The sequence below is a fragment of the Schistocerca piceifrons genome, chromosome 1 (assembly GCF_021461385.2).
Source record: "Schistocerca piceifrons isolate TAMUIC-IGC-003096 chromosome 1, iqSchPice1.1, whole genome shotgun sequence".
Taxonomy (NCBI): domain Eukaryota; kingdom Metazoa; phylum Arthropoda; class Insecta; order Orthoptera; family Acrididae; genus Schistocerca; species Schistocerca piceifrons.
In genome coordinates this window covers 516,836,906-516,854,352 of record NC_060138.1, presented here as the reverse complement: position 1 = coordinate 516,854,352, position 17,447 = coordinate 516,836,906, and the positions used below count along the sequence as shown (strand labels likewise).

At 42.8% G+C, this 17,447-nt stretch overlaps 1 protein-coding gene across 1 annotated transcript in view; it reads right to left on the bottom strand.

Moving 5' to 3' along the window:
* Positions 1 to 1,315, bottom strand: part of LOC124744161 — a 53,720-nt gene extending 52,405 nt beyond the window's left edge. The window contains exon 1 of the mRNA XM_047248916.1: positions 1,061 to 1,315. Coding sequence (XP_047104872.1) covers positions 1,061 to 1,315 — 255 coding nt within the window. The remainder of the gene's footprint in view (positions 1 to 1,060) is intronic.
* Positions 1,316 to 17,447: the final 16,132 nt, after the last annotated feature.

Genomic DNA, 17,447 nt, shown 5'->3' with positions numbered 1-17,447 from the left:
TTTTTCCTTTGCTGAATGATCTCGATTCACCTAAAACATCCACCTTGTGATTTGTATCTTAAAAGAGTAAATACGTTGTTAGAAGTATTTTACTGAATTTGCAGTCTTTCCAGTTTTACGTAATTTTGGGCAATCATTTTAAGTTCTCTTCAGGCATGTTAAGACACTTTTTAGGCCAATTTTTTCTCATTACAGTACCACTTTGGCGATATTTGTGTAGGCTTGAAGTGACCATTATACTCGTAAAGAGACAGCGCATCATACAGTTTTATTGCTGAAAAAACGATGACTAAAAGTATAATTTGGTGACCTCAGGACCCTTGTAGTGTCCCATATTTTCACAGCATCAGAAAAACTACAGTCACGCCTCAGACCGGATATTAGTGGATATCTTACGTACATAAGTACAGTATTTTTAATCTCTGCATCGCGGTAACGGACAATGGTACCGAAAAAAGTTTCTAAGTTCCCCGAGAAGGTCATGATAAGAATTTCGAAGATCTGCCATGAATAGGAACTATAGAATTAGCCATTCCCTGAATTGCTGTTTTTCGTACCTAAAAATCACGGTTTTCTGGGTCTTCACAGGAACAGCCCATTAAAAATTGATGCTTTTATAATCAGCCTTAGGTAGATCACAGACCACATCTAATGCAAAAGAACTACGGATTTCCTCAATTTGCCTGGGCTGGAGGAAGTACGTATAGTTCAAATTTTAGCACTGTACTGTAGTATAACTACGGTATGCTAATTCTTCCGATAGGTATACGACTGATCGCGAGACCAAGGGCTGTACAAAACACTTGACCCTTGATCTCTGTGATCAACTGAACGCGAGATAAAAGCATCAAAAAATTCGGATTTTCGACGAGGCTTTTTGGAGTACATTGGTAGTGTGTGCTGTCATGCAAGAATCGATTAAACAGTTCGACAAATATATCAATGGAAGACAAGTTTTCGTCTGCATATTATTTTCTTTACACATCGAAAAGTCACCCAGCACATGCAGTATCTGTAAATAACATGAAGGCGTAAATGAAGAATAGATTGTCAAGATTACCCTGATGATAAATCCAGCGCCGACAGTAGCAACGAGGGTACACAGCGCGATCTGCTCGAGGTCTTCTGGAGGGTCCATGTACAGTTTGAGAGAGGCACACAGCACCAGGAACGTGATGCACGTGAGCGTCATACCGGCGAGCAGTCGGTTGAGAACGCGTGCGGCCCGGCCTCGCGGCTGCCAGAGACCCATCAGCCGCCGCAGGGTGGCGCCGGGACCCAGCAGCGAGTCGCTGTCCGCCGAATGGTGTTCCATGATGGCTCCTACTTTAAGAGGTGCGGTCTTCAAACCCACTCTGAGCTAGCGGCAAGCAGTACCAACGGTAGCAGTGATTGTGCAGTGACAGTCTCAAAGAAAACACCTACTTGTATTTCACAATCTCTTTGTCAACTGGTATGTTAGCCTACAAAGTTATAGTATACCAAAGCCCCGTTTGCTGACCAAACAATGTGGTTTCGCAGTTGTAGCGTCCTTGTTGTCCTTGTGTTGCTAATATACACTGATTAGCCAAAACATTATCACCACTGACGACCGCGAGACTGAACGCAGCCTGCTTACATGGCTCAGTAAGGAAAGTGCATAAGCCAGGCAGACCATGGGAAATCATTCCAGCAACGATACTAACCGCAAATAGGAAAATCCACTGACATAAACGATGCCGACAAGGGGCTTGTTCAGATGGCTCTGAGCACAATGAGACTTAACGTCTGAGGTCATCAGTCCCCTAGACTTAGAACTACTAAAACCTAACTAACCTAAGAACATCACACACATCCATGCCCAAGGCAGGATTAGAACCTGCATCCATAGCAGCAGCACGATTCCGGACTGAAGCGCCTAGAACCGCTCGGCCACAAAGGCCGGCTACTGACAAGGGGCGACCTAAGCGGAAGAGCTGAAGGCATCACGCACAACGTATTCGTTGTGCAGGTTGCAGCTAGCTCAACCTCCAGAGTGCAGAAGACGTGGAACTTCACAACCCGAGAACTCCAGCGCCTGCTCAGCTGGATAGCTGCACGGACAGCGCCGCAGATTGCTAACCAAGGGGGTAGGGGTTTGATTATCGGTATGGTCAGAGATTTTTCTCCGCTTGGGAACTGGGTTTTGTGTTATCCTTACATTCGTATCGTCATAATTGACATTACGGTTGTGAGATGGCTATAGGGGCACGTGCTGAAAGCAAAAAATACTCGTGATCAGCCCAGAAAAAAATTGTCAGTATCACTCCTGCCAGGTCTCCTGGTGTCATACATGCCGACGGTACAGGTCATTGGTAAACTGCGCCTCTTCATGCATCCGCCATGTTAAGTGCCTAAAATGGCCAGCATGTATCCGTCCGCGAGGCAGCTATTAGCTTGGCGCTCGAGCTCCAGAGAGCAATTCCGTCCCAGCCAGTAATAGCAAGATCTCCACTATGTCGTGAGAAGGACTTCTATACAGCACGCCACCTCCTCAGCTGAGACTCTAAGTGATCAGCGGCAGGCTCGTTGATACTTGGTAGAAATTGTACAATTGTTTGGTAGCCAACAGGATTGTGTAAGACTGGAAGTTCCTGTCCTTATCGGACTTAGATATTTCACTGTGTCGGCTCTCGATATTTCTTCAGCGAAGTACAGCATAAGAGTTGTTAAGTGTTTATTCTTCTTGATTGAAACTGATTTGGACTTTGGTTTTAGCCTGATATGATAAGCTAATTTTTTCCGTTTAAACTTACTGTTATTACGACTTCAAGACACTGCTCATTAAAGATCGCGCGACTGTAGAAACTTAATTCAATGATTTTAAAGCAAAGTTTTTAAGACTTCAAGCCCGTATTCACTGAATCGCGTGTTCTCTTTCAAATATCACGGATTAATCACGTTTCTTGTTACGCTAGGTCGATGCCGGATCTGGATACACCATCAGCCAGGCCAAAGGTTGCTCGAAACATGCACTGCTCCGCGGACGTAGGCCAATGGGATCGGTATTATACCATGAGAGCTATGGACTACGTGAACATTGTAACAGGCCACCTGCATCCCTGCCTGACTGATGTCATTCCCGTGGGCGATGGCGTCTTTCATTAGAATAAGTCTGTGGCACAAGTCCAGACTCGTCCTAGAATGAAATGAACTCAAGTTAAAGTCTTCGCCACCAAATTCGCCTGATCTGAACCCGATGGAACACATCTGTCACGCGCCCACTAACCACAGGCCCGTAATTTACGGGAACTGCGTAAGCTGTGCATAGACATCTGCTGCCGAATTCCTCCGGAAATCTACCAGTGACTTGTCGATTCCATGACCCGCAGGATCGCTGCTGGACTGTGTCACCAAAGAGGAACCAAGACGTTGTTCAGCAGTTGGTCGTAATGTTTTGTATCATCAGTATGTGCTGCCCACTGCCTGTATCAAACATCAGTTTGACATTCCAACTTAGCGCCGGATAGAGAGCGAAGTGAAAGTCAAGAAAAGGTAATACAGGAATAAATAACACGCTTAATAAAAAAAGGAATAGCTTAGACAACTGTAAGAGTACTGAAATTATTACTGAATTGAATGAAAGCGAGCAATAACTGTAATATTAAACACTGAAAGAGTTTGTAAAACACATGACAAATGGAATTCTGAGATACAGAGAAGAAAGAACTGGCACAATACGGGAAGAAATGAATAACATTATGACGTATACCTAAACTGAGCTGCTCCGTAAATAAACTTGGGCGGCTAATATTTCTAAGTCCACGAGAATTATGTGATTTCCTGCTGATCGGAATCTCCTTCAGAGGTTAGATGTCTCTTCCAGCCAGTCAGAACATATCCATAGTTCCAAACGTACGAGGTCGTGCTAAAAACTAATGTCTTCGAATATTTTATGCGATAGCTCTTAAAGCTCTTTCAAATAAGAAAAACTTTATTAACATTCTACATATTTACTCTTCGTGTCTATACATTTATTTCTCAACGTAGTCACAGTGGGGACGAACACATTTCTGCCAGTGGCTTACAGTCACCTTAGAATGTTGACTTGACGGAACCATAAACTCATCTCTTCTTGCACCGCTTCATCGCCATCAAAGTGAAGTCCCCGAAGGTGATCTTTAAGTTTTAGAAACCGATGAAAATCGGAAGGGGGCAAGTCGGGACCGTACAGCGGATGGCGTCGGATTGTTGCAGATATCACAGCGTTCGGTGTGGTCTTGCGTTGTCACGCTGAAGGCGAGGGTGCTCCATATTGGGACAAACTCTTCGAATTCGAGACTCGATTACAGCACGCTGTTTCTCATGGACAGACGTAGTTATTTTACACACCGCCATGTTATACACTTCAATTCGGAGCCATCTAGTGGCAGAGGGGTGCAAATAGCTAACTGCGAAGAATGAACATGTAGAATGCCTATAACGTTCGTTTTATTTAAAAAGTTTGAGAATTTTCACATAAAAAAATTCGCGCTCATTAGTTTTCAGCACGTCGTCATGTTTATTAATATTAATCCGAAAATAATATATTCGTCCTACCATAGTTCAGAACTCCTGGGTGATGCCAGGATTTTTAAAAGTTTGCTTCTCACAACAACCGTTGATTCTTTATAATTGTTTAAAACTTGTTTCATATAGCTTTGCTTACAGAAGATTAAATGTCAGCAAGGTTCTAACAGATCTAGACGTATAAGCAAGTAAAGCTGCATCAGTCACTGTTTGGTTTTATTTATTTATTTGTTTATTTATCGTACGGCGCACATTATAAAACGGCAATATTAACATGTAAGTATAAAATATACGTTTAGACATACCAGAAGAAAAAAAGAAAAGTAAAAATTATGAGTCTGGTACACAGGGCACAAACGTGAAAAACTTTTAAAGGTTTCGTACATCAATGCGAGTCCAATGCTGGTGTAGCTTCTAAGAAGAAATTTCATTACCCTCGATACTCTGCCAAAACAAGATATTTCACCAGCCGAACGAAGACTATGTCTGTGATTTGTGTAAGAAACATTGTGGGAGATACCACGCTCAAAACTGCAAAATGAGGAAGACCTCAATTATAAAACTTGCTCTGCAATATTCATTTGTAATTTGTAATTTCTCTTTGCGCATTGTGCGCTTTTCAGTCAATAATAATAAAAGCATTACAAACGTAACAACTTCTGTGTTTCCATGACAATTTATTTTGAAACTATTTTTTCCTCTTATGAATTGCACAATCACTTTTTAGAGATGACGGAAAAATAAACTGTGAAATTTTATATTGAAATTTTTTATAACACATCTTCTAAAGCAACCTTCAATCTTGTGCAATTACTGACAGCCGTTGTAAGAATTTCCGTAGCAAAATTGCAACAGGAGGCGAACATAAGCAGGGACTAAACTCACATGAGAACTTTTACGAGTACGACCAACAAGTGTTCTCATTCTGTTGTCTAGGACTACCACTGCAAACCACTTCGCAATAGCAACATGTCTTGTTCTTCCTTGCGATATTTGAGTACCCGGCATTGATTATCGAGAGCACGATGAAAATGTTGGAAACAAGAACATCTCACCGTCGAATGACAAGTAGAGAAGCCTGGAGCCCTCTCAATTACTGGGTTTCTCTCCTATTAAGACAGTAGTTCACAAAAGTTATCTAATACACATTTCCAGTCTCAGACATAACTTTTCCACGCTAAACATTGCTCGGTAGTTATTTTTTGACATATAACACTCTTTGTCTGGTGTTACTTCTCTACAGTTAAAGTAAAAACTTACATTTGATCTCAGAATTACATGTGCTATGACTACATTATTCATTATAATTGATAGTCATCAACTGTGCCTTACTGAACCCAAATGTGGCAAAGACGATTCGCGCAGGTTAAGAGATACAACTCCTAGAGACCGCTGGAGAGCGGGGGAACAGTGGGAACAGGGGGAACGGGGGAGGGGGGGGGGGCAGGGGTTCAAGAAAGAAAGCGTCGAGTATGAGCCGTCCAGATTGGTGACGTACCTCTCCCAGATGTTGGGCACCCTTCTGCTTCTGTGTCGGCTGTCTCCGTTCCTGAAACGTCAGCACAAGAGACTGCGCGTTCCTTTCGTTATTTAAGGTATTGTTCTCAGTCACGTGGACCGCAGGCAATTCAAAGAATCGAGCAAGATTTTTTAGAAAAAAGACAAACTCTCCATTTGAGGCTGCAAAGTGCTCCCTGAGCTTTTCCGCAGCTGTATCGCTTTTCGAGACACACCTATTAAAGATATTGGTACCTGCAAACAGAGCACTAGTACAGTCATTAACGGCCTTTAATTTTTCTCGAAATAACACCCACCTAACAATATAATGTCACTCTCTGGAACGCACATTGGGCATTTCAGAGGCAAAGTGATATTTGTTTCCTAAGATGAGCTGTTATTGCCGTTGATTGGCCACTTAACTGGAGTAATGTGGAGTTCTTCTGCTACGAACGAGAATAAGACATTCCATAAAAAAGTCAACAGACTGCATAACACCTTCGCTGTACATGCTAAGCGTACTTGTTTCCGCGACGAATACATGCGTTCTGAGCGACTGACACTACTGTATGACAAATAACTTTTAATTTCCTGTATTCAGTGAATGCTTTGGAGTGCTGAATATGAGTACAATAAAAATTGTTTTTTTATGAAAACTAAAAATCATAAACAAAGCTAGAGACACGATGCAAAAATAGGAAAAAAATATTGATCGATGATTGTGAGATCCCAGATTTTGTGACTCTTTACTTCACGTTCTACAATCCGGCAGTACGTATCTCTCTATGAGTACCAATAACATTGTTCAATCTGAGGCTTCCATCATGTTGACAAAGTATATTGTTCTAATTGGGTCAGATCCATAAACTGTAGTGTTTTGAAAATAAGTTCAAAGTTTACATCAAGCGAAATCACAAAACAAAAAAAATATGGGTACACACTTCGAGTCCGCACCATAAATCATTAAAAGTGTTTCGCATAATATGTAATTTAATTATCAATCTCTTTAATATGGTGGTTACACAGAGTAGTATAATTGTTATAGAATAGATATACCACATATTTGGACTGTCTCTGGTAGCTCTATGCCCATTGAGTGAGCTACGTAATCGCTTTGCCCCGTTATCTCCTTTCCTTTTCGACGTTACCTAAATTCTCGCATTCATTCGTTACTGGACTTCCCCGGCTTATTCCTTTCCACGCGAGCTTTCCTTTCACTTGTGTTTTCTATAATACCGAGCGTACTGTAGTTAAACCTTCCATTATTTTGTAATATTCAATTTAATATCGACTTTCACTTACATCAGGGTAATATTTTTACTATCTCACTTTGGGTTGTAGTAGGGCTCCTCACGCTCCTCAGAATGACGACGGAATCAATTGCGATAGCTAAAAGCGTTTCCGCGCTACACCAGTTTATAGCTTTACTGAAGCTCATTCGTAAAAACTACGCACGTGAACCTACACTGCTACGATGACGTCAGAGGCAAAACAAATACAGTACTGCGCCACCAACACGTACAGACATGACCTGTCCGTTGTGGGCCTAACCACTATTTACGCTTATTATTCTCGTAATTACCAGCGATTCAAATCTTACAGTGTGTTGTCAGATAAGAAAGCTCGATTGACGAGCGATTACATGTTTCACGTCATAACTTCTTTGTTTTTTATATCTTTTACACGTACGAAATTCGTAATAAACTAGTTTGTTTACATTTAATTCCTCTCAAACATATGCATTTCACATTCATCTCCATTGATGTATAGAAAGTTAAGGTAAGGCGTCCTGCAATGAGAAACGAACTCTGAAGTTTCTAGAAAACTGCGAGGAAAAAAATCACGAAGAAAACAAGTCACAAATTATTTTAATCAGAGTCGCAAGCTACAGAGGAAGACAATGCCGCCCAGATGCCATATCCAGTCCCGAATCCATAAGGTCCATTCTGCTTCTGTGCGTCTGATTACGGGACTGCAGATATCTATTTCTTTCTCATCGGGAATAGCAGTTCTAAATCTCAGAATATTTACAGTAGCTCTTCTGACAGCATTCACAAAATCTATTTTCAGACTTCCACATTCAGGCATTCTGCAACTGAGTCTCAGCAAACTTGTTGGAGAGTTACGCTCAAGTTTGTAGCATTCACCTATTTCTGTTCATTTTTAAATATATCTACACATGCATACTTCCCCAGTGGTATTAACTGTGTTTATTGAACATTATGTGTACTAATTCATAGATCACATTCTTCTTTTTTAAAAGAAAAGCATTTGAGCCTCCAGCTGTACATTACAATTTCAATCTCCACCGATTTCAGACCTAGCAATCATTATCACCGAGGAAAATCTGTACATCGATTGATCAGAAATGACGTACAGCTTTTCGTTCGTGATGAAAGTTGCTATAACTGAAACGAGTTGAGAATAAAGCAGTATAATTGCAGATGGTGTCTCAAAATGCTTTCGTTCAAATGCCTGACAGCCGTAAACTGTCACCTACAAAAAGCTTTAATTTTCTTACTTTGTTGTAAGTAGATCTCGAGGTATTTTCTGTGGTGAATAACTGTCTCTTATTCGGACTGTAAAAGAGAACACGTTGCACCAGGCACTGGCCCCTCACCATCCTCATCGCCACGATAAACGGAGCTCCCGCTACTTCATCAGCTTCATTTAGTTGTTCCAGTCCCCTCAGCTACGGCCAGGGATCGAAACCTGGTACTTTGAGTGGCAGTAACAAATGGTAACCGTTAAGTTATGGAGATGAAGTTTGCAGAACTGAAATGAAGACGAATGTTCAAACTCTATGAAACAGGGGTTCTGCCTAGCTGTATAGCTAGTTCATTGCACCATAATAAATCTTTTGTGATTTGTGTGTAGTACCAATGACCTGAATGTAACTGAATGAGAGGCAAACCAAATTGTAAACAATGAGCAGATATTAACATAGGAAATAAATATCTGGAATGAGTTCACGATCATTATGAACTTTCGTGAATAATACTGTCCAGACTCTAGATAGTGAACGTGCACAGCCTGCATGCGGCCGGCGAAACCATTTCATGTGACCCGCGGAGCCATGATTGTTTTCGCCGTTTCATACAGCACAACACTACCGGAGACCTTACGCGTTTTCGTAGAAGAAAATACATTTCAAAACAATCAATAAAAAATAGCAGTTGGAAGCTCTAGTGCAGCCAGAATTAATATGCCTTTACAACCCTGCGGACAGGTGGTCCAGGGGTAGCGTATTTAATTAGTAATCAAAACGTCATGGGTCCTGGATTCGAACCCAGCCACTATTCAAAATTTGAAAAAACTCATCAGTAGTCACAGCCGAAGTCTTCCGGAATAAGAAGTCAGCCTCATTCTTCCAATGACCTTGTCAAAGAGGGCGGAGGAGCGGACGGAGCTTCAGGGCACTCTCTCTGCCCGCCCCAAAAAGGTGGAAGAATCATCAATGTTATACGCCATGAGGATACAGAAGGCAAGGAAAAACCATTACATTAAAGACACTTAATGTGTATCCATGAGACAAGACATCTGTAACTGAAAAGTGTCATTATGATCTGTCCATTGACAGAACATTCCAGATTAATCCCCTTTTCGGATCTCCGGGAGTGGAATGCAAAGCGGGAGGTGACCACGATTAAAAGTGGAATAACCAACGAAGGGATAACATTCTACGACTCGGAGCATGGAATGTCAGAAATATGAACGTAGCAGAAAAGCTACGAAATCTGGAAAAGGAAACGCAAAGTTCAATCTAGATGTAATGGGGATCAGCAAAGTGAAATGGAGGAAAGACAACGATTTCTTGTCAGACGACTATGAGATAACATCACCAGCATAAGAATGTGGTTCAGTGTGAGAACGATTCATTGTGAATAAGAAAGTAGGGCAGACAGTGAGCTATGGTGAACAGTTCAGTGACACAGTTGTTCTTATCGAATTTGGCAACAAACCAACGGCGACGGAGATAGTTAAGGTATACATACTGATGTCACAAGCATAAAACGAAGAAATAGAGAAAGTGTATGAGGATATTGAACGGGTAAGTCAGTATGCAAAAGGAAATGAAAAACTAGTAATTACAGGAGATTGGAGCGCATTTGTTCAGGAAGAAATACGAGAGAGGGTTACGAGAGAATATGGGCTAGCCCGTAGGTATGAGGGAGGAGAAAGACCAGTTAAGTTCTGAATAAATTTAAGATGGTAATAGCGAAAACTTTGTTCGATAATCATAAGAGGAGAAGGTGTACTTGGAAAAGGCCGGGAGGTACGGAAACATTTCAGTTAGATTACATCATCTACATCCACGCGATTACTCTGCAATTCACAATCAAGTGCCTGGCAGAGGGTTCGTCGAACCTTCTATAAGCTACTTCGCTACCGGTCCACTATCGAACAGCGTGCGGGAAAAACGAACACTTAAGTCTTTCCGGGCAAGGTCTGATTTCTGTTATTTTATTATGATGATCATTTATCCATATGTACGTGGGCCCCAACAAAATGTTTTAACACTCTGAGTAGAAAATTAGTGGTTGATTTTTCAGGAGAAAGTCCTTTGTTTTAATGACTGTTACCTCTATTCGTGTATCATATCCGTGGCACTCTCTCCTCTACTTCGAGGTAATACAAAACGAGCTGCCCTTCATTGATCTGTTTCAATTTCCTCCGTCAATCCTGTCTGATGCGGATCCCATTCCGCACAGCAGTAATCCAGAAGAGGACAGTCATACATGACGTAAACAGTCTCTTTAGTAAACCTGCTACATTTACTAAGTGTTCTGCCAATAAATAGCAGTCTTTGGTTTGTTTTCCACACAACATTATATATACGATCGATCCCTGACGATCAGAGAGAGATTCAGAAATCAGATATTGGATTACAAGGCGTATTCAGGAGCAGATATACAGGGGATAGGCAAAATAATGTGAACACCTGTACATACTTGAGAATGGTTTATGAATTAGGGGGTTGGACCCCCATTTGCCCGTAATATAACTGCGGTTCCTCTTGGAATACTGGCATATAAGAATTGTATAGTCTCCAGTGGAACGTTATGCCACTCTTCGATCAGAACCTCTTCTAAATCCTGTAGTGACAGGGAGGCGGAAATCTGCTCCGGAGTCTGCGCTCCAATGCCGCCCACAAGGGTTCGATAATGTTCAAGTCCGGGGACTGTGCTGGCCAGGGAAGACGCTGCAGTTCAGTTCCATGTTCCTCATACCACAATTGTACTGTGCTGGATGTGTCAATAGCTGCATTATCGTCCTGAAATATCGCATAATTGTCGGGGAATAAGATTTGAATCATGGGGTGCATCTGATCACATAAAATGTTCACATTATCGTTGGCTGTGAGAAGGCCCTTGAGAGCAACGATGGGACCAGCGGAATACCATGATATGGCTGCCCATACCATCACACTTCCACCTCCATGCTTAACCGTTAAAATCAAGCAACCGGAATTGTAGGCTTCTTTTGGCGTTCTCCAGGCGTGAACTAGGTACGATGTTGGAAATAACGAAAACGTTGACTCATCGGACCATATGAGGTGCTTCCAGTGATCAGACGTCCGGGATTTATGCTCCTGACACCATGTTTTACGCTTCTTTGCGTTGGTTGCCGTCACTAATGGTTTCGGTATAGCAGCTCGTCCATGAATATTCGCATTATGGTGTTTTCGGCGGATAGTGTCGATAGATACGGGGTCTCGAAGATGGCTATTGAGCTCTGCAATCACTTTAGCCGCCGTTGTTTTGTGTTGTTTTGACTTAATTCGTGTTAGCGTACGACGATCTCCATCAGTAAGTTTTGATTTGCGCCGACTATTACATTTACGCGACGATGTCTTTCCATGTTTTGTGTAAGCTGTCATGACTGTTGAAACAGTTGCCCTTGAAACATCCAGTAAGTTGGCTGTCTTGGTTACTGATGCTCCAGCTAATCGGAGCCCCACAATCTGTCCTCTTTGGAACTCGTGTTAGGCCTTTCATTGCACGTCGACATCGGGCTCTGAATGCAAATACGAAGTGTGTACTACTCTAAACAGCCTGCACTGATGCCTAGTCCGCACTGAACACGCACAGTCCTGACGGCACGTGCCATAACTGGGTTGTTGACCGTCAAACACAACCATCCCATTACCACCACTGTTCACATTATCTTCCCTGTCCCTTGTAGACTCGGAACATAATTTAATAATAATGAAGAGTAGACTGGAGTTTAAGAGAAACGTACGAAAAAATCAGCTTGGAAGAAAGTGGAATACTGAGGTAATGGGAAATGATGAGACTCGTCTGAAATTCGCTGAGGATGTGGATACTGCCATAAGAAATACCACAGTAGGCAGTTCAGTTGAATAGGACTGGGTCTCTAAAAAGGGCAGTCACAGATATTGGTCAGCCAGACATTGATACAAGGAACGTGACTGTTCTATCTATGCATCGAAGAAGCAATGACGGAAATAAAAGAAAGTTTCAAGGATCGAATTAAAATTTGAAATGAAAGCATATGAATGATATGCTTCACTGATGACATTGCTGTCCTCAGTGAAGAAGAATTAGGGGATCTGTTGAATGAAATTGACAGGAATGAGAAGAGCGAGAAACTTAACATCAATGTTGGTTATCACAAAGTAGGCGAAGTTAAGGAATTCTGCTACCTTTGAAACAAAATAACCCATGACGGAAGAAGCTAGGAGAACATAAAAGCAGACAAGCACTGGCGAAAGGGGCATTCCTGGCCAGGAGAAGCCTTAGTTTGAGGGAGAAATTTCTGAGAATATGCGTTTGGAGCACACCATTGTAATGAAACATGAAATAAAATGGGAAAACCGGAACAGAAGAGAACAGAGGGGTTTGAGAGGGGTACTACTGAAGAATGCTAAAAATCTAGTGGACTGGTAAGTTATGGAACGAGGAAGTTCTTCACAAAATCTGTGAAGAAAGGAACATGTGAAAACACTTTCAAGAATGAGGGATAGGATGGTAGGACATGTCTTAAGGCATCAAGGAATAACTTCCATGATACTAGAGGGAGCTGTAGACGGCAAAAAATGTAGAAGAAGACAGAATGGAATATATCCCAGCAAATAATTGAAGACGTATCGCACAAGTGTTACTCTGAAAAAAATGTTTAAATGTGTGTGAATTTCTAAGGGACCAAACTGCTGAGATCATCGGTCCCTAGTCTTACACACTACTTAAACTAACTTACGCTATAAACAACACACACACCCATGCCCGAGGAAGGACTCGAATCTTCGGCGGGAGGGGCTGCGCAATCAGTGACATGGCATGCTACTCTGAAAGGAATAGGTTGGCGCAGGAGAGGAATTCGTGGGGTACCGCACAAAGTAGTCAGAAGGTAAGTGAATCAAAAAAATAGAAAAACACCTTTATACTGTCGATCAGAGCACAGAATTCGAACGTGAGCCTTATCGTGGCCTGTAATCACGGCATTTACCTGCGACACATCTTCCGGAATACGAAATCCGAATTTCGGAAACCGTTATCGCTATCGTGTTTATATTTTGATTCCTGGAGAGTTTTTGCTAGACTGGTCAAATATCGGTTTTCCGATCGTTAGTTCCTTTACATGAATTATGTCCGGAAATCATCTGTTCCGGTTTCTGAATTGGTCAGCACAATAGCTGCTTCAGGTAAATATCAGAGGTAGACAGTTTATACCAAGTCTAATATTTCTAGTTCTTCTTCATTGGACGAAAACATTAGCCAAAAAATTTGAAAAATAAGATATAACCTAACAACCAAGCGCATCTCGAAAACGATTGTGCTTTTACATGGGTGCAAGAAACCGATTGTCGCAGTGGAAATCCGGTAACTATTATCATTTTTCCAGAGTAGAAGCACTGAGGTGACAAAAGTGAGATGCCTCCTAAAGAAATTCGATCGTTGTTTGGGAACATAAAGTCCATTGATGTCTGCAAATAGCCTCCAAGTAGCCGCACATAAACACTCCCAGTCAATGATCGGTTCAGTTGGACCAGAGGACCCAGTACATCCCATGTAAACACAGATCACACCATTCTGTAGCCACCACCAGCTTGCACAGTGGCTTGTTGAGAACTTGTTCCCATGGCTTCGTGGGTCTGAACCACACTCGAACCCTATCATTAACTCTTACGAACTGGAATAAGGACTCATCTGATCAAGCCACGGTTTTCCAGTCGTCTAGGGTCCAACCGACGTTGTCAGGAGCCCGGGAGAGGCTGTTAGCAATGTCACTCGCGTTGGTTGTCTGCTGTCATAGCCTATAAACGCCAAATTTCGCCGCACTGGCCTAACGGATACGTTCGTTGTACGTTCACCATTGTTTTCTGCAGTTATTTCACACAGTGTTGCTTGTCTGTTACCATTGACAACACTGCGCAAAGACCGCTGCTCTTGGTCTTTAGGTGAAGGTCGTCGGCCATTGCGTTGTCTGTGATGCGAGGTAATGCCTAAAATTTTGTATTCTCTGCACACTCTTGACACTGTGAATCTCGGAATACTGAATCCCCTAAAGATTTCCGCAATGGAATATCCCGTGCGTCTAGCTCCAACTATCTTTCCGCATTCAAATTCTCTTATTTCCCGTCGTGCGGCTATAATCACGTTGGAAAACTTTTCATGTGAATCACGTGAGTGCAAATGACAGCTCCGATAATGCAATGTCTTTTTATACCTTGTATACTCGGTGTTGCCACCATTTGTATATGGGAACATCGCTATCTGTAGACTTTTATCATTTCTATGTATTGGAGTGTTTACATGTCCAACCGAAAACGGTACTGGAAAATCGGTTTACGAAATCCGATTATGCGGGCTATATGTCAACACAGTAATAGACACGACTAGAAACGCCAGCTCGGTTTCAACTTCGTTCGCTGGGTGCCGTGCAGCACACAAGATTCTACACATATCTATACAAGCTTACATTCAATGGCGCCCATACCGCGGGGCAAGGGTGGGTGGGTGCCTCCGTCCCCGATCCCCCACCATCTCTAGCTCTCAGTGAAAGGAAACAATAAAGTTTAGTGGGGTGTTTTTCTTTCAAGAACATTATAAAGTCAATATTAGGCAGGTTCTTAATAGGTCAGAACTGGAACGTTTTTATGGTTACTTACAAGTCGCCATTCTTCTTCCAGAATATTTGAAGTACTTCGTACCCCAAGGTCTAGGACCCTCCCGTACAAACAATTTCATTGTCACTCTTGCTTCTATTATTCGGAGTCGTGGAAAACGTGACTATTTTTGTATGTTTGAAACGGTAAAGCTGTGAAGTCGATAAGTCATGTAGTGCAGAAAACGAACAAACATGAACAAACTTTCTCACCGACCTTCTGTGATGCCTTCGTTTCCTTGTTTTCCCTTGATCAGTTTCAGTAATGCTGACTTGTAGATGTGAATTATTTATTTTACATCGCTATAAAAGTCTATGTGTATTGTACCACATGTGTATGTAATTCCGTTTACAAAACAATGACGTAATCACGGATTATTAAACAAAACTATTTTTGTGACACTTCTAATTAGATCATGGTGTAGCTAGAGTCACTTCATCCTGTAGCCTTATTTTATAACACTCATTGAGTACAGCTTCTCTCAGTTGATGATTGTGATAATCAAGGGGAGGACTGTTTAGCCGGCCGTTGTGGCCTAGCGGTTCTAGGTGCTTCAGTCCGGAACCGCGCTGCTGCTACGGTCGCAGGTTCGAATCCTGCCTCGGGCATGGATGTGTGTGATGTCCTTAGGTTAGTTAGGTTTAAGTAGTTCTAAGTTCTAGGGGACTGATGACCTCAGATGTTACGTCCCATGGTGCTCAGAGCCATCTGAACCATTTTTGACTATTCGGACCATTTTTATTCAGCTGAAGGAAAACATTCCTTACGTCCTCCAAAGCTAAGGTAATTAATTTCTTAAAACGATTTTTCACATTACAAATGGACATTTGTCTAAAACTTTCTGGCCCGTTTTGCACAGATAAGCATGATCACTGGATATGTCTTGTAATACGTCCGACCGCAGCCACTTTGGCAAAGTCTCCGCGAGCAGCCGTGGAGGAGGAAGAGGCCAGACTCCCTGGGCGAGCCGTCGAGGAGAGGAACACCGCAGCCATTCTGCAGTCACACAGCGGGTGGCCGGGCGGACGTCCGCGCCTCGCTCGAGGGGGGACACGTTGCGAAGGGCCCGTCTGACAACGAGAAATGTACCGAAAACTGATGGACACCTGCATCCATTTGCACAGAATGCCAAGAATGTACGCGCGAAAGCATCTGAGTGCTTCTGGCCTGGATGCAGTCACTTTACCCGCCTTAGAAAGCAGGAATGTGTCAACATTTTCAGCACACCCCGGCACAGCGAGCAGCGTACACAAAGCGCGGGGAATTGGCGCAGGGAGGCCTGTGAAAGAAGCCAGCATTCTTAAAAAGACGTTTTCCTCGACAGTGAGGACATTCCTTATAAATCACGGACACCGGCAGATTTCGAGACGGAGCCCAAGTCCAGTTTGTCCAGGGTTCACGCAGAGAGAGCGGTTATAAAGAAGTGTTGTGTAGCTGCTCTCCCAATAGCCTCGGAATGCAGCAAAACATCTTAAGAATGTGAAATCGTGAGAAAGATGCCGATTCACGAGACACACGCCAGCCGACGCCAGATAGGAAATTTCCACCCCGCACGGAGAGGCGTGGCGATGAAACGGCTATCTGTCACTTGACTGCATTAAAAATTTCGTCCACCAATTACAACGCCGAAAGGAAGAATATTTCGAAGAGGAGTTGATCTGAGAGATGGGGGAGAAGCGAGAAAAGAGTCGTGGAGACACCGCCGAAGCGAGAGGACATGGGCGCTCTTCCACTCATCGCCGACATCCGCCTTCCGACGCCGTCATAGCACAGTTTCGGCCACACAACCAATAACGGGCAGACAACGCGGAGATCGCACCTGGGACCCGCCGCAAAGCCACGATTGCTGATGGGGGCGGTCGACTCGCGCCGCACAGCTCCGAGGCGACGCGCCGAAACGGCGTAGCCCCTGCGCCGACAGCAGTAAAAGACGAACAATACAGAATAATCGTGAGACGATTCGTTCCCTCCCCCGTACCCTTAATAACCGAGTCAAATCGGCCCTGAGATTTATAATTTTGTTTTGGTTTGTGTAAACAGCGCGAAAATAAATACATTCCTTTCATGTTTTATCATATTAGCAGTCTTTTACATTCTTTCACGAACACCTTAATGTTGTATCTTTTGTGGTTGATTTTATTTAATTATTGATATCAATTAATTGTTGGCTCACAACGTAGGGCAATCTCATCAGTTATCTGCTCGTCCGATAGCAGAGAGAAGGATTCACAGTTCACTACATTTTTGGCGCCCAGCATGGGGCGACCTCATTGGTACTTTCCATGGTATATCC